A 22,282-nucleotide genomic window follows, 5' to 3' on the forward strand; every position below is an offset into this window, starting at 1 on the left:
TCTGGTCCTAATGTCTTTTGTAATTCAGAAGTAAAAGGGACTGTGCATGATCCAGTGGAAGCCAAGCATCCTTATGTCTGTCTTGCTTGCAGAGTAGGTAATTTCAGCTCTGTAAAGACTGAACTTGGTAACTTAGTCCCACATCTTGAGTAAGCACTTTAGTGATCTTGTGCACATATCTCTGTATTTGTCCACTCTTTCAGGCGCAAAACACACATGGGGAATGTGTGATTGTTTCTCCTGCACTGTGATGTACAGGTATAGGTATAGAATTCCTGGTTGAGGGATTTGTCAGTGTAAGATGACAATGCTGTTCTTGTGAAAGTGCTTTACTCTGTAGGCATGTCTGCTCCATGTGGAGTAAGGGTAGCATGAAAGTTGTTGGACAAGATTTGCACTCCTTGCCAAACACCGCTGGTCTCCTAAATAAAAGCAAGGGCCCAGAAGATTGTAAATACCTGTGCATGTGATGTAAACAAATTTCCTGATTCAGGGACCACTACTGAAACTAATGGTTCTCCTACATGGAATGAACCTATTAGTATCAGTTCAGTAGCAAGACTGAGGCCTTGATTGTAATGAGCCCTTAAGTGTAGTTTGCAGTAGCCTGTTACTGTGTCTTACTAAGTAGCTGTGGGTGCAAGAGGGAAACAGATTGAGACTGGAGTAATACTTACCTTTGCTTCTAGTCAGAAGTATTTCGAGCAAAAAAGAAATGTGCCACACCTCTAAGATCTCCAGTCAGCTTTTCTGCAAACCTTGGCCACAGAGAATGAAATACCCCTGGTACTCAATACACAGGGCAAAGGCTGCTGCTATATTTAAAAATATATGTATGAAAATGGAACTGGATGTTACTGCAAAGCTGCATTTGCAGGTATCATAGCAAGGAAATTTTTAGAAACCAGATCTGAAAGAATTTGCAACAGAGAGATTCTCAGGATATTCCCTGTCACTTCTCATTTGCTTTGCTAAAGTGTTAAAAGAACCCCTGGTTTCTGTAGTTATGGCTAGCAATAAATTACTTTATGGTTTTGTTTTGATTATATACGAGGTATATGTATAATTTTTTTTTTTTTTTTTTGCTTGATTATGGAAGGGGAGACTGTGGAAAGAGAATTTTAAGTTCTTTAACAAGACACTTGATCGAAGTTATTTTTTCATGTTCATTGCATGCCAGAGCAATATTCAATAGCTTTATCCTCTTCTGTTTTAAAGAACTCCTGGAAATGAAAGAAAATCCCTCTTTTGCTTGTTTTCCAAGAGGGAAAAAAAACGAATTTAAAAATGGTTTAAACAGTTTAGTGATTCGTATTCCATTTCTTGTCGACTTCTTCCTTGCCCCTGAGCCCGACCTCTCTGCCCCTCTCCATCAGCCCACAGAATTACCATGCAGCTAATTTTAGAAGTGGGTTTACACATTTGTTTAAAAAATGCTGCAGTCTCCATCTCTGGTAATCCACCAGGTGGAAGCAGATGTGTAGAATATCTGTGCATGTATTTGTAAATCTGGGTTTGAGCAGATTTGGTGTTTCTAAGAGGGCAGGGTGTGTGCAAAGACAAGGGAACCCTTGGCAGTATAATACCATCAGTAAAGTAAAATTTTGCAGTTAACCACTAGCAGGATTTGGTGGTGGTTTTTGTTCATGCCGTGGGCTGGGTGACATTGTATTAGCCAGTTCTTTTGGTTCATGGTTAGACATCACTTGCCTTGCTGTTCTGAATTACAGCAGGGAGAAGGGTATCAGGGAGGGGATGGGGAGAATAAAAGAGAAAGTGGTTTCCTAGACATGGGTGCTCTTCTTGTGCTAACAGCTTTAGGTCTCTTAGCCTCAGGTGTGCTTTTCTGACCTGCAGACTTGTTCATCACTTGATCATACTGATGTCTTCCTTGTGTCCATCTCTGTTAACCACCTGGCATCCCAGTACCTCTCTGCTCTTGCAAAAAAATAGCACCTTAGAACTTTGGGCAATATGCCTGTAGCATTTGGCCCTCACAGTGATTTTGCTTTGAGTGCATCTTGGTTGGGAAATATGCTTAAAAGTGCTAAGATTTTTATTTTGTTTGGTTGAGGGGTGGTTTGGAGGGCAGGGTGAGTCCACATGGTGTCAAACAGGAAGCTTGAAGTAGCTCAAAGTGGCCTCCTTTAAAGCATCCCTCCAGTCTGTGAGTCTTCTAAAGGCAGTCATTTGGAAAGAGGCTGTGCTATCAAAATTTACAGTGTCTGCTGTGTTTTGTGTAACAGAAATCTTGCAATTGTGTACTGCTGCAGGTTTTTGTTGTCCTTCTACAGTTTTTTTTGATGGTTTCTCCATTGACCTGCTACACTAAACTTCATGTCACTGCCTGACAAAACTGGGCTGTTAATAATTTGAAGTTCACTTACAGAGCAAAGCCTGGATAGTACAGTGTGTTGAATGTATATTGGCTGAAATAATTTCCTTATTGACTTGTACTCTTTGAGCTTTGCTTAATTCTGGGCATGTTATAGAAACAATCAGATTTTCTAAAAGTGAAGATATTTGCATTTTAAGTCCAGATTTGCAAAACTGAGTCCTGTACTTGTACTCTGTGTGTGTTGGGACAAAAATAAAATGGAAGAGAATCTGAAAGAAGCCTTTTGCATCACTTGAGGCCCAGTGGGAGCTGAGGGTCAGGATCACTCTGAGAATTAATCAGTTCACTAGAGAATATGATATTACACGGAAGTGATGGTATTGCAATATTTTTTTTATTAGTAGCAGAAACTTTAAAAATAAAAAGAGAGTGAGAGAAAGCCTGGGAGCAGAAGTGGCCTGAAGGGGAAAAGACCAAGAAACTCCTGTCTGTCTTATGAAGGGGGGTGAGAGAGATCACAGTTCGGTACAATCTCACTTCTTAATGCAGTTTTGAATAACATGAAACAGTTCTGGGCCTTCCACTGTTCTTGCAGACTGAGGATTTTAAACAGGGAATGCCAGGCCTGCAGAAAAGGGACTGTAATCACAAATCTGAAAGCAGCATGTGACCTTTCTTGTCATTTCTAACAAGCCAGAACTTTTCAGAAATCTGCCCAGGCAAACTTTTGGTCCTACTGTGCCCCAGTGTAATAATTATAATGCAGAAACAGCTGATGGGTCACGTCTCCAGGCCTGCACAGCGTTATGACTTGCTACCTACATTCCATGTTTAGCTTTGAGAGATCAGATGGTGCCAGCAATGTGAGCTAGCAGTGCCTGAGGACATGCTCAGGGCAACACGTCCTGTCCCTCTGCAGCTTTGGTTTCTTTTCTCTACTTCTGTCCCATCCTATCCCCTTGAGGGGATGCATTTTACAATAAATACCGATCTCTCCAGGAGGTGAGCTGCCCCTGTGGAAACATGTGTGCCATTCCCACTGTACAGTATTTTAAATCCAAGGGCCCAAGGTTTGTAAATATTGTTTCTAAAGTACCTGGGGACTCCAGGTGAGCTGCTTGCCCTACTTGCTGGTGGCTGTGGAGCTGTGGTTGGTACATGTGGCACACAGTGGCAGGCTGTTTCAGCATTGTTACTGATGTGATTTAATGAAGCATGAGTGGTATTAGAGGTGGTAAATTTTGTCTTTGTGCATGGGGAAAGGGTCATTACAAAAGTTTACAAACAAACAAATGAGTTGAAAATTAGGCTTAGTTCAGCCGTGTGCGGGAAGGGAGGTGGATATTTTCGAGTTGTGTTTGTTTTGTGCTTAGCACTGTGCAAAAGTTACACCCAGTCCTTGATGTAGGAAAACTTGGATAGGTAAGCAGAAAAGTACTAGCTCATTGCCTAAGACTGTTCTTGCTCTCTCACTCTCCTCATCCAGGGATGCCATGGGAGAGGTGCAATAGAGATATTTTAATTGTGGTAGTTTATTCTATTGTGTACTTATTTTCACTGGGTTTAATCAGTAAACTGAACTTCAGGTATATTTTTAAATGTTTTTATGGCAGAGGTGCTGCAAGTGAGCTCTGAGTTGGAGACAAGGGAGTGAGGGGGGCACAGGACGAGGGAGGCTGGAGATGGAGCCGGTTGTGGGTTCGTTCCACTACATCTTTTCATCTTTCCCCGGTACTGCAGCACCGCAGGAGTAGAGTTACCGACAACATTCTTGCTCAGGTCTCTCATCCCTCACTCAAATAGAGGGTGTAATTTGACTATGTCTCAGCTCCCATGTGTAAAGGCTGTTGATGAAACTGTATGTATGTGCATTTTTAAGTACAAACAAAAACCAAACACAAACAAATGCAAATCTCAATTCAGATCTGTTCCATGATCCTAGATCACCATGTGGTTGTTCAAACTCTAGAACTGGCATGAGGCCAGAGGGAGAACACATGGCCAGAACTGTGGGGTAAAGTGAGGACTGGTAGTCTGTCCTTCTGAATGACAGCTGTGGCTTACATCAGGTTAAATCAGTCTGTATGCTGCAGGCTGAGGCAAAGCAGAACAGACGAAAAGCAGGTTTTCACGTCTAGCCTTGAGTTTCCTGCAATCCTACATCAGTTTGTGGGGGTGCATGTATTTCTGCATCCCAGCTGCCATGGAAAATGAGAGGCATCTTCTTACAGGACAGTTCTCACAGTCAGTATTTACTGAAGTTTTCAAACTTTGAATGGCTGTGTCCACAGCTGTAGATTGTGAATCTGGATTTTACCTCCTGCTTCTCCATTCCTATCAGCTGTTTCCGGCTGCACACAGGTTAACAGTGAGGCCTGCTGGGCTGCTTAATGGGTGGCCTGGCGCTGCCTTTGGGCTGATGCAAATCATTTCTATTGGCCAAGGTTATCTCCTCCTGACCTTGTAGCCAGAATTCAGCCTCCTGTTGGCACGGTAATTGTGAAAAGGAGGGCTTCTGAAAGAATTCCTAAAGGTTGGAATCTCCTTTCTGGTTTTGCGAAAACAGTGGGTTTTTTTCATCACCACTCTGAACAGGAAAGGAAAATGCCTTAATATTAAGTTTTCAAATTCAGAGAAGGTTGTGTTTAAAGTTTGGTTTTTTTTCCCTAAAATCCACAGTGGAGACGATAAATTTAGTATGGCAGGAGGCTGCTGTACTCAATCCACTTTTGCTACTCTACTTTTTTGGTTGCTTGCTCACTGCACAGTGGTAGGTTGTTGTACAGGATACATGGCATCTGATTTCTTCCTAACTGTAGTCTTTTGTACCAAAATGTCTTTTTCCTTGGTTGCAGATGCCTCAGTTTACAAGACTAAATGTGTTTTGATGCTTTTGGGATGAGCCAGGACTTCTGTTACCTGCGTAATGGAATGAGACAGAGGGATTAGTGGGGAAAATGGGGAGAGAGGGAGGAGTTGAATGGGGTTTCTTTTCTTTCCTGGAGTCATGAGGCTCCTCCCGTAGCAAAGACAGAGCACAGTACATGGAACCTGAAGACCTTTAAAGTACATGCTGAAATGGATGCTGGGAAGATACAGTACAGTGCTTGGGCACAACTCCAAGGCTCCCAAGGCAAGTAATATTTAAACAAGCTGAACAGCCCCTTTCGGCAAGCAGCAGGAAATCCAGCAATGAGCTTTGTGTTGTTGCATGGTCAGCAGAAGATAAAAGCCCAGGCTATGCAGCTGGGCTTCCCTCCTATTACTGGATGGCAAACTGTTAAAAAAAGATAAAAGAACAGAAAAGGACAGGGGGTTGCCTTATTGAAAAGCATTCCTTCATATTTTAAGCCATCTAAGTACTTTGAAATACATTGAGCCTGATGTGAGTCAGGAACAGCCTCATCAGGGTATGTTGGAGCTTTTTCATCAATTGGCAGGCAAAAGATGAATTTGTCCCTCTGCTTCATCAGAGATAAAGATTTAGCATGGGTAGGACTGTGATATGCATAGGTGCCTCACCACAAACCTCACAGCAGGCAGGAGCTTCCCTGAACGTTTTTTTTTTTTTGGGAGTAAGGCATGTAATGGTGGGTCTGCTGCTGACTTGGGGTCGTATTCTAAAATTCAGTCAGCATTCAGTCATATGCAACCTTTACACGTCCCACTTTCTGCAGCTCATCCTTGGTTAGGAACTATTTTAACAATGAGAAAGAAAATTTATTGAATGAGATTGCTAGTTCAAGTCTTCTAATCAGTATTTACTTTATTCCTCCCCTCTGTCCCTCCTCCTTTTTTCCTGCATCGCAGCACTAGTGTCTTGGGAAAGAAAATGCTTCAGAGCATTTGTTACCAATTTAGCAGCAAGTACGTGCTCAAATTTGGGATTTCTAAGATCTGTGTGTGCCATATGTAGGCAAAATGTAGTATTTGCAAGTTCCAGTAGAAGGGAAGAAACACAAATTTGCTGTTTTGCAGATAGTGTTTCTTTAATCTAATGAGACTTATATTTGTGTAGCCTTTTTGTTTTGGTAAGACTGTTAACCGTCCTCCCTGGGGTGCCTAATTGCTTATCATGAACTAATCAGTCCCCTGGGTATATGAAGGGATGAAACACTGCCAAGATAGAGCCTGTGACTTCCCCCAGAGGTGTGATAACCCTCCACATTACCCCACCCTTCAGGGAACTTGCTTACTGCTCTTTTAAATACCTTGTTACATCAGAAATTGTCCATGTTTTGAGATTTTAGGAACTTTAAAGGGGTGTATTTACTTAGAATCCTTTGAACCTTTAAGCTCTCATATTTTTTGTGTCAAATTTGTGTTGAATATTGTTTCAAGTTTGGTGTGAAAAGGCTGAACATGTTTCTGTTTGTAAAGTGCTTACCTTCATAGCCCCTATGGCATGCCAGACCCTAACAGGTAAGGAAAGGGTCAGTTTCTGTCTTCAGCTGTTACTAGATAGGGATGGCAAAATCTTCTAGCTTCAGAAGTTCATTTGAAGTTCATGTGAAGAAATGAGTGAAACAAATCTGGCAGTGATTCACTTCCAATTTTTGGTAGAATGAGAGTGACATGTTACCGTGTGTGAAATGAGTGGGTAGATTAAGAAAAGTTTTCCACCTTACAGTAAAAAATAATTTCATTTAACTAGTGGTTTTGTTTGCATTCTCCCTTCAGTTTCCTGTTTTAACTCATTCATAATACATGCTTGAATGCTGTACAGGTTGAGATGGCTACTGATTGCCTGAATTCTTCTCTAGTATCTTTTTATATTGAATGGTTGAGTTCCATGAGGCATATAAAGCTTAGTACAAAACAATACTGTTTGAACTGGAAGTGGAAAACAGCTCCTGCTATTTAGCATCTGACTGAAAATATGAGTTCTCGTGTTGAGGTTTCTTTGTCCTTTACTTTTGCTCTGAATGAACACGATTTTTGTGTGAAATTTGGAGGATTGAGTTTGTCAGTTGGGTAGAAATAACAGTTTGTTCCTTGAAAGAGTTGTAACCTACTCAGTGAATAATATCAGGGTTTTTTTTTTAATGTTGTGGTTCTTTTAAAATACTTAAGGTTGTCTTCACTTCTGGTTGTAGAGTATATTCTAAGTGACCTTAGCAAGACAGATGTAAATAAAAATATTGTTATAGTGTGTACTGGCTTAAAACTTTTAAGCAAGGTGATTTCATGCTTAGAATGAAAAGAAGGTGGCTGTGTGGGTGTGTATGTTTATATGCCTGAGAAAATGTAAATGTGGAAGAATCACTCCTCAAAAGAAGTGTGACTTTCAGTATCATAGGTCTGATTATGATATTTCAGTGTTGCTTTGCTATGAGTGCATATTTGAAAGTGATTAGTCAAGTTTCCACTGGCAAACTCTTGCTGTCCTCCTGCAGAAATTGGGGTGGGTGCACAGGCCACTTGATCACTTTTTGTTGCTCTTTGTTCATTTTTCTCTGTTTGCAACTACTACTTTACCCAGAATTGGGTTGAATCTATACATAGTTCCTACAAGTTTGTTTCAGGCTAATGTTTTTGTTAAATTTTATCAATGGAGTCAGCAGAAGGAACTTAATTTCCTTTTTCATATGTGAATTGTTTCAATAATTGTCTGTATCATCTGTTTCATGGAAATGTGTGAAGCACTAGCAGTGGAATTGGTTTTCTGGAAGGAGAGGGTGGTTTTAGACTAGCAGCAGACGTTTTTGGCTGGAGGAATAGCAACTTGAAACTTCACTTACTGAAGAAACCTGTTCACAATTTTGTCTGTTCTTTTTTTTTTTCCCCAGCGTTCCTGAAATAAACTTCCTGCAATTCTTTGCAGTGTGCAGGTGTCCAGACTCCCCTTTACTCATGGTCGCCTGTGAAACCCGTCAGGCAACTGAAGGCTGTACCTAAAATTCTGCTGGCAGTGCAGCACACTGCGGTGGCCTTGGTATAGTTACGGTGGACACCTTGTGCAGCCACAGCTGTAGCATCCCCTCGTAGTCCGAACAACTGAGTATTGCGGTCCAGGAGTCTACACGTGTGGAGGACTGCCTGGAATAGAAAAAGGAAAGCTGCAGAGATTGTAAGCTGCTGCTTGATCCGTGTGGCTGTTGTGCCGAGGAACATCAAAACTTTGCTGGATGGATCCGACAGCTCGTTGCAAAGTAGAGGGTCAGTCCTGCTGCTTATTTGCAGTTATTAACCTTAGTGGATTTTAATTTCTTTTTGTTTCCTTTGTTTTTATGTTTTTCTCTGTATGCCTAAGAGGATTGTGGCCTTGCAACCAGAATGCTCATGTTCAGGAAACTTAAGGCTGTTCCTTCTGAAGGGCTTTGAAGATCAGCAGGCATTTCCTCCAGGGTTTACAGCATTGTTGGAGGAAACATTCCTCGCAGAAGTCTTCAGGCCTATCCGCCCGACTTCGGTCATTTCTTACCTCACCAGCACGTGGATTATGCTGTTTGCAGACTGTCTAAGCTGCACGATGACCTTCATGGATTCCTCATGAGCTTTTACAAGGCCAGGCCAGTGTACTTTGTAAAATCCTTTAGAAATGCCTGCTAGGCTTTTAAAGTCCCAGAGCATAGACTATACTACAAGGAACTTGGAAGGTCAGCAGCTGGATATGGTTGTGGATGAAGGGGGATTTGTGTGTGTGTGTGTGTGTGTGTGTGTGTGTGTGTGTGTGTATGTAGTTCTTGTTTCAAAAATACATATTTTTTCAGGTCAGATACATTGTTCCTGAGAAGGCTTCTTGTACTCTCTGATAAAGCTGAGGGACTTCTGAATTCCATAAGAAATAGATGAACAAGATGCCTATACCCTTTCTTTGCATGTGTGTTGCACACACAAATGCACAAAATGAACAGATGCTGTTTCATTTTGTCACTGTGCTGGAAGCACCTCCCACAGGCTACTTGCACTGCATCTACTTCAAAATAGAAAGAAAACTCATACTGAAGAGTACCACTGGCAAGTAGCTCCGCTGCTTAAAATTTTCCAAGTGGCTTTCCTGTGCGAATCAACTTGGAGAGTCTTGCCAGCACTATCTATTGCTGTAATTAATTTACCTAACTAAACCAAGAAAGAATCTTTGTATTTCAGAATTTAAAGCTCTGCAAAAAAGCCCAAAGGCTACTAGCCAGCTGGTGTAAGCCAGTGGGTGTGCTCACAAAACTTGTGGCACCTTGTTCATAGGTGGTGGGATAGAGCTATTTTTCTGAAGGCTGGATTTCTTCTTCCCCTGGATGAAGCAATGAACCTCAGTCTGAGTGATCTTTGGTACTCTAGCATCTGTGGCAAATATATATCTAGAATGACCCCAGGTAAAATTAAAACAGCTAGTTTGTAAATTTTAATTCTGGCTTTCAGTACCAGGAGAATGTCAACTGATGGTTGTCTGTGCTTAATATCACATGGAGATTATGTAGTTGGTTTATATCTGTTCCTGGTCCTTAGCACACTGTTAGTTGACATGAGATCTGTTGGCTTTGGCTTGTGAGCCTGCATAGTCTGCTTGGCATGGAGATACAATCTCAGAAGGAGTGCTACCAGTTATCTTGCTCATAAAAAAGCTGTGTAGGCCCTTGGGATATTGCAGTTGGAGGCTGGCATTACAAGTGCCTCCTAGGGTGCATGGGACAGGGAGGGCTGTACAGCATGCTTCTGAGCCTCTTTGCTCCAGCATCTCTCTCTCTCTCTCTCTCTCTCTCTCCTCCCTGTGACCTATGCTTTCCCCTCTGAAAATCTCAAGCTAAAACTCCCGAATTTAAAAATGTATTTCAGGGGGAAGAGGGTAGGGATATGATTTGTATTTCTAAACTTTAAAAATTATCTTGGTTGTACATTGTTGTTGTTTGGAGGATGTGATAGGGGGAATAGTTTCTGTGCTGACCAGAAACAGAATACAGGAAGATATGATGTTAACAAGGTGGGGGAGAAAAGGAGGTGTTTGTTTAGAAAAAGCCTAGTCACTAAAGCCTGTGGGGCAGAGGAACCCTGCTGATAACACAGATGAAACAGTCTGCCTCTTTCCTAACTTTAGAGGAGTGGAGCTTTGTAATAAATGGCTGCCATGTGGCAGCTGTCTCCCAGGTTCGTGAGCCTGGCAGTAGTTAATCCTGTCAGCAAGTCATGCTCCCTGGAAAAGAGCAGTAAGAAGAGCTTCAAACTCTTGAATCATTCTATCTGCAAAATATTTGCATGTTGAGTCTGCTTAAAACAAGTTTGGTAATTTGTTGTAGGTTTCCATCTTTAAGTAACATTAAAGTGCAGCTGTGTTGGCTGTCAAATAAAATGTTAGAAACGCACTGAGATATTGCAATTCTTTTCTCTCTTTAAACAAGTCATTTTAGTTTTGGAAGGTATATTTACCAGAGTACAAAACGTACTGCATAGAGAAGAGACGCTATTTTGCTATCCCTGTATATTAAAAAATTAGAGGTTGAGCCTTTGAGATCATGGTTATCGTTAAAAGCTTGAGACTTTAAAATTAATCTGTTCAATTCAGTTTGCTTTTTGTGTCTTGCTGAGCATGTAATGTGTTTGTCCTTTTACCAAAAATCAAAAAACTAGATTTTTGACTTAAAATTTTGAGATTTTGTGCAGTAGTGTAGCACCATCAAATTTTACAGGCTCATGATAAAATCTTGATGGTTGACAACACTATCACCAGGAAATGGGTCTAAATCACTGTAATTTCTACTTTTTCTTTTCTCATTTTGTTGTGTTATCTTGTGAAGCACAGAATGTTTTGGCAAGCTACCTGGTACAGTGCTCCAAGCAGAGAGTGCGCTGGCATCTCCTGCAGAGATGGTGTGGTTAGGCTGCAAAGGATGAGTTGGGAGCTCTGCAATAAGCAAACTGATGCTCTCCCCCTTGGGCTTATGCTGTGTTTGCTAGCATATGGATGCAGTTAGAGTGGTGAAACACCATGTGGGACATAGCTACTCCAATAGGAGATTTTTCCTGGTCTCTAGCTTATCCTATTTTCAGAGTGATTTTTGTAAAATTGCCTGTGCATTCAGTTCCTCTGTGCAACTCTCCAAATACTCATCTTGGAGGAAGAGAATTGCAACCAGAGCAGAGTACAAGAAGCAGGGCACTAGTACAGGAGATTTTCTGTATCTTCCTCAGTGTGATTCATCCTGCCTCTGTAATCCCTGCTGAACCCGTCCTGCACACACACGCAGCTCTGGCTACATGTGAAGAGCAAGTGTGAGGGGCTGAAATGTTTGCTTGTTTCTCCTTCCCAAGATTTGCTTTAAACCTTCACCTCGAGTGCTGGCTCCGAAGCTGCCCTTGGCTAAGCTGCTGGCCATCAGGGTGAGGGACAGAGATGGGGACAGGGACAGGCCCTCCTTCCTTCCCTCCCTCCCTCCCCGCCTCCCTCCCCAACAGCTGCAGGCACCAATTGCCAGGGAGCAGCCCGGCCGCATGGTTTCGTGTCTTTCTTCCTCTTGTTACTAATGTGCCTGCTTGTTTCCGTGATGCTGTGCAGAGGAACAACCAGACGGATTGTCTCCTCTTGGGGTGGGTGCCCAGGCATCTGCACAGCCAGTTGGTATGGCACAGGAGCCCCTGTTTTTTCAGTGACACCAGGGGCTATTGATGGCAGGCTGGGGCTGTGCTGCTGCTGCTGCACAGATGCTTGCTCTTGGCCCACCTTAAAAGGACAAGATATCCCGTGGTTTAGACTGGCCATATATTGTCGGGGATGTCAGCATCTCCGTCACAGCTACCCAGCTGAGCCCGGCGTCCCACTTTGCCCGCCCTGCGTGCCTGCAGCCTCTCTTCAGTCAGAGAGAGAGGTACTGTAAGTCAGAGTATTTGAAGGGGAGGTCTCTTTTCTTCTCTGTTACTCAGAAATGTTTTCCATCTGCCTCTCCCTAGTGCAGTGCATCTAGCTCACCCATTGGGCTCTTGGACAAGTATGTCATTCCCTCAGCACAGTACTTGCTTAGACACACAGGTGATTGGACATTAACTTAAAGCTCTCCCCACGTCCCCTCCAGGGTTTTGAGTCAAGTGGCTTTGTCAGGGCATCATGAAAATGAAAAAAATCCCCCAAGCAACAAACACGCAAAGCTACATTTTGATTATTTCCTCATTTTGCAATCCTTCATCCCCTCTTGCTTGTCTGAGATGGCAGCAGCAGCAGGAGATGAGGTTTTTTCTCCCAGGGCTGTGCTTCCCCAGGATTGCTGAGGTTCCCCTTGGACAGGTGCATCTCCCTTTTCCCAGCCTGTTGGGCATGGACACAAGCACAGTGGAGTTGCCCACTGGTCCCTGCTTCAGCTTCCCTCTGCTCTTCTGCTCTCTTGCTTCACCCTGGGCTCCTTTGGGGCATGTGGGCAGTGGTTTTGGTAGGCAGTGTGATGCCACTTGCCTGACCTGTCCTGCCTTTGCAAGATACTTCATCCCGCCTTCAGGGCCCACTCCCTCCAGTCTCTGGCTCTGCTCTCGAGTTCCACCCTCTCCCACACCATCTTCCAAGGCTGTCCCCTTGCCCAGTGGGATGTAAGCCAGCCCTGGCCCAAGTGAGAGATGCAGCAACCGGGAAGACTGATAGTGTGGGGAGAGACCCCGGACCATGTCCCAAGGAGTGTTGCCCTGCTGCAGCCAGTGCCAGCTCAGGGGAGATGTGAAGGGACTTTCTCGTGTCGCCACTTCATCTAAGGCAAATAAACTGGAGTTAAAGCCAAGAAATACACTGACTTCCTGGAACTCTGCGAGCCGTCCGCACAGCTGTCCCCACTCCCTGAACACATGCAAAGCAGAGCTTATAAGGACAGACAGTGTTGCTTTTGTGTCCTTCCTCAGCCAGTGGGGAGGGTGCAGGGGAGGGGATGTGCTGGGTAAAGCCCAAGGCCTGTCTTGTTCCGTATTTCCCCTGCATTGCCGTGATTCCCAGTGACTGGGGGAAGCCAGACTCCCTTCCCACTGGCCTCCTCACAGCTGTGCAGGCAGGCAAGGACGAGGATGGAGGAGTGTTTGCAGTTGTCAACATGGGAAGGAATGGATGGATGTCTGCTTAAAGCCACTTGTTTTACTCTCCTGTTGCCCTGACTTTATGTTGTCGCTTAAATGTGCTGTTCATGGTCCCAGGTTTGTTAAGCTGTCTTCAAATCTCAGTATCCTTTTTGCTTGAGCAAACTCTTGAAGCTAGCTGCAGTTTTGTGACAAAGGCTTCCTGGGGGGCCAGGTACTCACCAACAAGCTAATACAAATAGCAGAAGTGAAGAGCAGCTCACAGATACATCTTTGGTCAGGGGAAAGAATTCTAAGGTATTAGAAAAGTCTCAAAATTCATCAACAGCTGCTGGTCCTAAATGCAGCCATAGGTTATTGCAGTTCTTGCAGTGCTGTGTGGTCTGTGTGGCACTGCTGTCCTCAAAAAGAGCAGTGCCAGTCAGGAACTCAGTGCAGGCTCAGATCAAACTCTATGAGATGCTTACCAAGTGTGCTGGGCTTTCCTGTCGGGAGCCAGGGGGCCATCAGGTTTCGCTTTCGCTCTTGGTGCAGGAGCAGCTTTTGCCTGAGTTCTCTTTTCTAGCCTAGCACAACCACAGTCTCCTGCGCGGGGGCAGTTCCCACAGCACACAGCACTTGCAAAAGGTACAGACATGGCTTCCCTCTTCAAGTTAGCAAATGGAGCACATGGCCAAGAGGATGGGCATGAATTCATTTTGCATTAAGGCTGCCTGGTAGCTGTGTGCATTGCTGTAAACCAGTTGGACCATAAAGGTGAATTTTACCAGGAAACCCCAGCTTTGCCAGTATAGTGTCTCATTGTTATATTAGTACAACTTCCTTGTTTCCAGTGTATTGCACCAATGTAATGCCAGAGTATCGTGGTGGTTAAGAGTTGTTCGCTAAAGGCAGTAGCTAAGTTCAGGTTCTGCTATGCTTTATGGAGAGAAGCTTCTGGTCGTCTGAGCCAAAGTCTTGAGGAGCATTCCTAGTCCATAAGTCACCAAAAAGGGATTTTCAAAAGCTACATAAAAACTGAATGTGCACATACATCCCATCATGCTTGCAAGGACATAAAACAGGAGCAGTAAAAATGTTTGAATATTTAAAATTTAGCCTAACTGTTAGGTGTTGGAGGAACAGCATGCAAAATAGTCTGAAAACAGTCTGGGATCATCTTGTTCTTGTTTTGTGCTTCTTCTCCTGTCCCACTCCCACCAGAAGATTGTCCAGAGCTCAGTTTTAAGGCATGTCCATGAGCATGTGGTTCACTTGTTTATTCCATGTCTGGGTGTATCTGTCTGTGTACAAGTTCCGACATACAGATTTTGTAGACTCACGTGGTTATTTCGAGATGCAAAATATTATACCTGCACTAACACAGGTAAAATGATTATTTCACTAATAGCTCAGAGTTTATAGAAAGAGAAGAGTCTGTCTTCTTCAGGGAGTACCCTTCAATAGATGTTACTCCTTTTGGTTGCTTTTTGTGTTTGGTTTTGGGTTTTTTTGTAGAGGAAAATGTTACTTACAGGTCCAAGTTCAAAAGCTTTGGGGTCGCATTCTTTGTTTCTACTGTTAAGTGAAAGAGCAGCTGCCGGCTATGCCCATGCCAGTCTGTTTCCTTCTGTGCCTGTCTTTTTTTCCCATGGGCTGCTCTGTACTGATGCTCCAGCGGTGGTGGTGACAGTGAGGTGACTCTCCCAGTGTAATTTTCTGCTGCTGGGGTGCGGAGTCAGCACCAACTCTTCAGTAGCAAGGGCAGAGTTGGTATTAAAAAAGGTCAGTTGGGAAAACTTTGTTCATTTGGTTTTCCTTTGCCTTGAGGCAGTGCTTTGAATAGTTTAGCCCTTTTTTCTTCCCACACGATGCCTTTTCACCCTTTTTCCTTCCTGCCAGTTTTGATGGAGAGTTATGTTCAAAAGGTAGTGCGGCTGATAGCGCGCATCTCTTTTAGGGTGGGAGTGACCATTTGTGCTTGGGAGCATTTGTGCTCTGGGATTAAAATCCACTCCTCTGTGTAGAAGCTTAGTAGGAGACCAGTGCATCAGAAACAGTTTGGAGTGCAGTGTAGCAATTCTTAGGTATTACAATCTCAAGGGTAAACAGTAAATTTTGTTTATTCAAATGCGATATCTCTCTTTGAAGTTCTGTTCTTGTCTAAATTTGTATACTTGCAGGTCTGGCCTTCATTTAAATGATCCTTGGGGTTTTTTCATGCTACTTAGGATAAAAACAGTGGGAAAGCCTTGACTAAGCTAATAGTATTGCTAAGATGGAAATGATGAAGAAGGCTCAGGATTCCTGTTTGGACCTCATGGGAAAAAGTGGTTTGAAATGCATGGTGGGGGCGTGCACATTCCTAAACCTGTAATTTCTTTTTGCTATTTCTTCTCCCCCACTGTGTCCTTTACTAAATACTACAGTATGTTTAATGAAACCAATAAAACTATTTGGCCAAGAGTGTTAATCTTTCCCTGACCCAATTAGTCCATGGCTTCTACTTTTAACATTAATGTAGGTCTTTTTCGGAAGGCAGAACAATAAACAGCTTTGTGCTGTGTGTACTAGGTTTTCCCCCTTCTTGCCTGTATTGTGCATTTCTTCCTTTCTATTCCAAAGGGAGAGCTCATGTGCAAAGACAGTGGAGCAATCTGGAGCAGAGACTTGTACCACCTCCCAGGGGCCGGGATGTGCTGCTCTGTGTTTGTGTAGCTGCCTCTCAGTTGTAAGTCAAGTGACTGTGACTCTGAAGACTCATAATTTTTTCTCCTTTCTTCTTCCTTCTCCTGTGGCCTGTGTTCTCCTTTTTGCTCATCCATGATGCTCTTCACCAGAAGGCAAAACAGCTGTAGCTGTTTAGAGTGGTCTTAAAACAAACAAAAAAGCCCAAATAAATACACATAAGCAAAGCGGGGGGAGTAACTGTTGATGGGCTCAGCTTTAACATACAGTGGAGTCACACTCCCAAAGGAGGAAATAGGTCTAGCAAGTGTTTTCCTGTACAGACTGAATGGGAAGCAACAGGGTGGTGGGTTTTTTTTCGTAAGCTCTGCTTTGGCAATGTCTCTCCCATTAGCTGGTTATGTGGGGCATCAGGGGTGGACCTCTGTTAGAAGCAGGAGCTATAGGCCCCACAGGGCTCTCTGTGGGATGGAAGTTGCCCCAGTTTCAAGTTGTCAGCAACCTCATCAAGTGGAAGAAACACGCTCCTGCAGAAAAGACAGGTCTCTTGGTGTGGCCGTGCAGAGAGGGCTGCATTGTCTTATTTGGTCCAGTTCCCCCTACCATTTGTCAGCGCTCTTGCTTAGTCACTTGCTCCCTGCTTTTCCTCCTTTTCACACAGGATGAATGTGACACTGGGGGGTTTCTTCAAAGTAGAAGATGACTTGAATGCTTGTGACCACTTCCCTGTTTCCTAGAGGATTTGGTCCGATGTTGAATGTAACCTGAGGCTGCACTGTTTCTCAGCTTATTTCCTGTTTATCCTTTTTCCTGGAGGTCTTTGTTTTCTTTTGGGGAGAGGGAGAGGAAGGAGGCTCTGTCAGCACAACCTCCACGCTGGGGCATTTGTTGTGAGCTAGGAGGGTTTACAGTCCTGAAGTCAGTATGGCATAGGGCATCACTGCTGGTTGCTGCCTGTCTGATTCCCTGTGTTTCATAGGTGCTGTGGAAGAAAATCCCAACACTTCCCCACCCTTATTGATGCATTTTTTAAAGAGGGAAAAAAAAAACAAACAACCAGCCTAAAGAAAAAAAAAAAAAAAAAAACACAAAAAACAAGGCTGTAAGAGAAATCTCTCAGTATGTTCCTGCCTAAAGGCTCTCTGCCATGGGTTTTCCCACAGGAAGGAGTCATTTGGCCCAGCGTTCTTATTGTTTCTATATCCTACTGCAAAAAGGTTATGCTTCTGAAATTGGTGTGTGCTGCTCATGCAGTTGTCTTTGTTTCAGTGGTGCATTTTTTTTCATGCAAGAGAGTGGAAAATACATAGGTAAATAAAAGCATGCAACAGCAGTTCAGTTGCAATCCTAGACTGCTTTCAAAACTGGAAAATTTTAATGTGCAGAAAATGGTTTTAAGGACAAGATCTCTGACTACATATATTTGCTTGCCTTTGGAGGAAAATATTTGGATTCAGAAAAGAAGAATAACCATTGGCTCATAGAAACTATGAAAGGTTGTAATAGTATAATATGTAGTTTTCCTCCTGAAAAAAAAAAAACAGAGAGCAAGTTGGCAGGTTTTTCTGAAACAGTAGGTGGGATTTTTTAATGTGCATATAGGCCTGCCTGTTCTGCAGGCTTTCTCTGTGCATTTCCCATTTTTGATATTGCTAAAAGCAACACTAAGAATTCTGACTGTAGTTCTCTGGGAAGCTACTAAGCTGTCTTAAGGTTATCTTGGCAAACATGTGAGTCTTCACAGTTACACAATAGATTTTTTTCCGGGATGTATCAGTGGTGACATTAATGTGCTAGGTATTGACTGAAAGAGGAATGAATATGTGTATTTTGGAAGGAATTGTGTATTCTGTTTGTTTAGGGTTTTTTTGAGGACTAAAGCACTTTTTTTAACAGAAAGACTTCAGAATAGTTCAAACTGGTCCTTGTTTTTGGTAGTGCTAAGCAGATAGAGCAAGCAGGTTTAGATTTAGGCTAGTCTTTAAAATAATTCTGTTGCTTATTCTATTCAAAAGTAAGTCAGCTACCACATAAGTGATTAAAACAAAATTGGGGCAAGGGGGAAAGAAATAATTATGTTGCTCTTGAATGAGATGGACCTTTTTAAAAAACAAACAAAGTAACAGTAAAGTTACAGCAGTTACAACAGTTAATACAAAATAAATGGCTTCCATAATTACTGGAGGAAACACAGGAGGATAGATGCTTGGCCTCGCCTTGGAGCAAGAAATCCCTGTGTTGCAGGAATCACTAGAATTTTCTGAACAGAAAACTACAAAAATATTTGGGGAAAAGTTATTTTGAATTGTTCAGGTTAGTCTGTTTTTCTGTTTTTCAAGGTGCAGATGGAAAGCAGTATTTGTTAAGAGGTTCGTGTTTTCCTGAGCCTTACACTACCTGGTCTTAGTCAGGTCCCAAGTTTTGTCTCTATACTGCATCTGTGTGCTGCTCCTTAGAAGGTTGGCAGCTAAACGTAGGAAGGTTGAATCACTGCTGTGTCTGGCATGGTGTGAAATGAGGAAAGGCTTGGCACAAGGTGGGCCCTTTCTTTTTGCCTGCCTGTTCTTGGGTGCTCCAGATTGTTGACAGTTGGGGTAACACAGTCATTGATTGTTTTAAAATGCTGTTCAAACAGCATTTGAAGATGTGTTGCATGACTGATTTGCATGTTACCCTTGAGAATGTAATTTCTTTAAAAGGAAAAAACCCTGTTAACTGTGGTTTGAAGGCAATTGTCTCTGTTCTCTTGATAAAAAGGAAACCTGTATTGAGCTTACTGGTTGTGATTTGTAAATCTGAGATGATGAAATGTTCACAGTGTGTTTGTTTTCATAATGAAATAAACATTTTGTTTGTAAGGTTATAAAGGTGTATTTCTCTGTTAAAAACATATCAGTAGTTTTTCATATTACAAATACCCTTTTCCAGTGGCTACTGCTATGAATGCTGTGGGCAGACAACTGTTTCTCATGTGTTGATCATTCCCCATCACTTCTAAAAATGATGTTTAACTGCCTTGTCGTTCTCCAGAGAGAGCAGGCACCCTTCCTTAAACCCCAATGATAGCATGATAAGTTTGTGGTTTCAGAAAGGGGTGTGGAGGAATTCTCTTGGTACATACAGTGGTTGCTTACGTCTTCAACTTGTGTGGGAACCTTGGGCAGTGGATGTGAGGAATGTGCCAAATGGTCTCAGAAACCTCTGTAGTAATTTTACCACTGCTAGAAGGAAGAAGGTGGCCACCATGAATTCATGTATTGGAGTAAAGGTTAGTCTTCCAAGAAAAGAGAAGGGGAGCAGTGCTTGTATGAAATTGAATCACCTAAATTTTCTAGCAGCAGAATATTCTTCCAGACACTACTGTCAGTGATAGGCTAGCTTGCTCTCTCTTCCTCCATTTTTTGCTGCCTTAATGCTGCAGCCCAGGCTGGCAGGGGTTTCTTTGTTTGCCCAGGTGTTGGCACTGGTGGAAGCAGCAGCATCTCCCAGCCCAGTGCCTGGGCACTCATTGAGAGTGGGTGCTTGGCTGCACTGGCACTGCTGCTGTGCTTCTATCATCAGACCTATCTGGTAGTCAGGGGAGCCCTCAAAATAGAGGGCTGTAGTCTTAATTTCCTAAAATAGCTTCCATAAAAGTTTACTCTCTTTTTTTCTTCTCCCTCATGTAGTGCTAGAGGGTGCTGCTGAAGAAGAGGCTGAAGAGCCAGATGCAACTGTACATACCACACTAAGTGGGGAGACCAGCAACCCAGAAGAGAGCCACAGTCAATCAGGGGAGAAAGATGAAGGTAATTGGTTCAGCTAGCTCTGTGACTCTATAAATTAGGGCATCAATTAAGAATGTAGAAATATTTCTCATCCATCCATACACCATATTGTGTGAAGAGTACAAGATACATTGAGCAGAAGCACTGGTGTATACATTTCTTTTCCCATCCCTAACCTTTATCTGTCTGAAATGTATAAAATAGGTTGAACAGAAGCATGGGCACATAAATTCTCAGCTACCACTGGAGACTTCCAAACAAAGATTTTCTTGGCTCACAGTAACTTGGCACTACATAACTTAGCCTCAAAAAACCACCTGTTTATAATCCTCAAACTTATGTTCCAAAGACAGTATTATGCAGAGATCAAATGTTCACAAACGTGTTCCTCCTTGTTCACCCTCACTTGCTTTTCTGTTGCAGTGACTTTCTCACAACACACATTAAGATTCTGTGCTTTCCACCAGAGGTGACAGAGCAGTAGACTTGCAGGGTGTTCCTGTTTCTTAGGGAGACTTCTTGAGGGGGAAAGGAGTGTTTAATTTGAAAGCCTCTTTTCAAACCTGTAAAGAAGAAAATAGAAGGCCTTTCCTGTGTGTTTGACATATCTGTATGTTAAGAAACCAGAGATGAGATTTTAGGTGTGTTAGAGATAGGAGCATCCCTGCTACTTACAACGTATGATGGAGAAGTTTGAACCTTGACAGCTTTAGCTGTGACATTAGTCATGTATGTAACACATGTTCTTCATGGACTGGTATGGCTTGGCATACCAAAATCACATATATGCCATCTGTGGCAGTAAAGAGGCAATACGGGGGATACAGCATTTTGTTTTGGTTGGATTTTTGCTACATTAGCTTATTCCATATACAGAGCTGGCTTAAACCATGCTTAAAAGAGAACCCACTGTACTACACTGTGTTACTAATGCCTTAATTGTGCAGTCCTGTTTAAAACACATGCCTACTTGAATGATTGTGCTTGCCAGAGTGTGCCATGAACTGCTCTGCTAGTTCATGGTGATCACAAGGTACCACAAATAATTCCATTTCACAGCAAAAGAGTATAAAGTAAATCACTTTATAAGTTCTATATTGAATTAAGATTGAAAATTAAGAAAATGGGAATGTCTTATGAGAAAAACATACAGTTTGTTTTATGCGTTCCAATATGATAAGCTTGTCCTGTTATAAGAGCTCCAGTTATTATGGCATGTTGCCTGTGCTCCATGATGATCCAGCAGAGTGTGATGTGAGTTACAGGCAGCTGAAAATACTGTGGGTTGTTTGGGTTTTTTTAAGATGGCCTAGGAACTCCTATGTGTGTTTTTGTTTTTAGTTCCAGAGAAGCAGCTGGAAAGCTTAAACAGCTATAAGGTATCACCAAGTTCACCAAACAGTTTGGACGGAGCAGACTTGTCCTCCATTGACGCCATGATGTCAGCAGTGATGAATGTGGGGAAGATTGCTGAAAACGGCGGGAATTCTCAAAATGTCAAATCCCCCTCAAAGTCTCCTGCACCAAATCGGATTGGCAGGAGGAACCAGGTACGTAAATCCAAACACAGGGAGGGCAAAGGGGAAACAGGCAGCTGCCTGGGGAAACAGGCAGCTGCCTGGAAAATGATAAGATGTAATTTATGTTTCTTTGGTTGTTTTGCCTTTTTTCCCCATAGCAGTTGTTTCTTGCCCCTGCCTCTGTGTATGTTTTCTGGTATCTCTCCAAACCATAACTTAGGAAACTGGGAATGAGAATGGTCCACATGCTTGGACTGACACATAAAAAACATTTGAGCATGAGCTCCAGTGCCATGCAATGTTGAGCTGGCCTAGCAGATGCCCCTAGCAGTGACAAAATCACCTAAGAATTGCCATTTTGTCCTGATGCATCCTTTCTCCAGGCTTTTTGCATTCGCATAATCTTATGAGGTGTGTAGCTGCCCTGTGGAAGATTCAAGTGATTTATGGTTAAAGCTGGTTCTGTAACAGAACATTCATTAGGATGCTCAGTTCATCTGTGTAGTGTAACGTGCCCTTAACTTCCTTGTTAATAAAAGCCTGAAGAGCTATTGCAGAATGCCTTGTATGAATTTTGCAGAGTAAATATATGTAGCTTTTATCAGGTTTTTTCCATTTACCATCAATATTGCACCAGGTGGTAGCAATATTGATCTAAACAAGTGAAAGGAGAGCATCATATCAGTTAAGCTGTAGTTATTTATATCTGTGTTTTTCTTCTGCTGGGCCAAGCTCCACCAAAGAAGGTGCTGCAGAATATCAGGAACACCCCCAAATCCCTGTAGTCATTTGAGTTTAGAGCTTGAGGTGAAGCACAGAGACTTTGTAAACAAATCGAGATGTAACAGGGACCCGAAAGGTTGAGAGGCTTGACTCATGTGATGTTCCTATAGTAGTTTATTAATAGCTTGCTGAGTTGACAGACTTATGACTTGTCTGGGATTGTTTAGCATGAAAGGAGTTAAAAGCCGTTAGGTGTAAATGGACATCCTTAAATGAGGAATGGGCATTGT

The 22,282-nt window shown here is 42.8% G+C and overlaps 1 protein-coding gene across 6 annotated transcripts in view; it reads left to right on the forward strand.

The window, feature by feature from the left end:
- RREB1 (ras responsive element binding protein 1) overlaps positions 1–22,282 on the forward strand; it is a 120,834-nt gene that overhangs the window by 36,659 nt on the left and 61,893 nt on the right. For 3 of the 6 annotated variants that reach the window (XM_032746851.3, XM_072924111.1, XM_072924112.1), the window contains exons 2-4: positions 8,128–8,497; positions 19,651–19,770; positions 21,091–21,299. In XM_032746851.3, the coding sequence (XP_032602742.3) occupies positions 8,467–8,497; positions 19,651–19,770; positions 21,091–21,299 (360 nt within the window). In that variant the 5' untranslated portion in view covers positions 8,128–8,466. The remainder of the gene's footprint in view (positions 1–8,127; positions 8,498–19,650; positions 19,771–21,090; positions 21,300–22,282) is intronic. The other 3 variants (XM_072924110.1, XM_072924114.1, XM_072924113.1) reach the window with 1 other exon arrangement.

The sequence above is a fragment of the Taeniopygia guttata genome, chromosome 2 (assembly GCF_048771995.1).
Source record: "Taeniopygia guttata chromosome 2, bTaeGut7.mat, whole genome shotgun sequence".
Taxonomy (NCBI): domain Eukaryota; kingdom Metazoa; phylum Chordata; class Aves; order Passeriformes; family Estrildidae; genus Taeniopygia; species Taeniopygia guttata.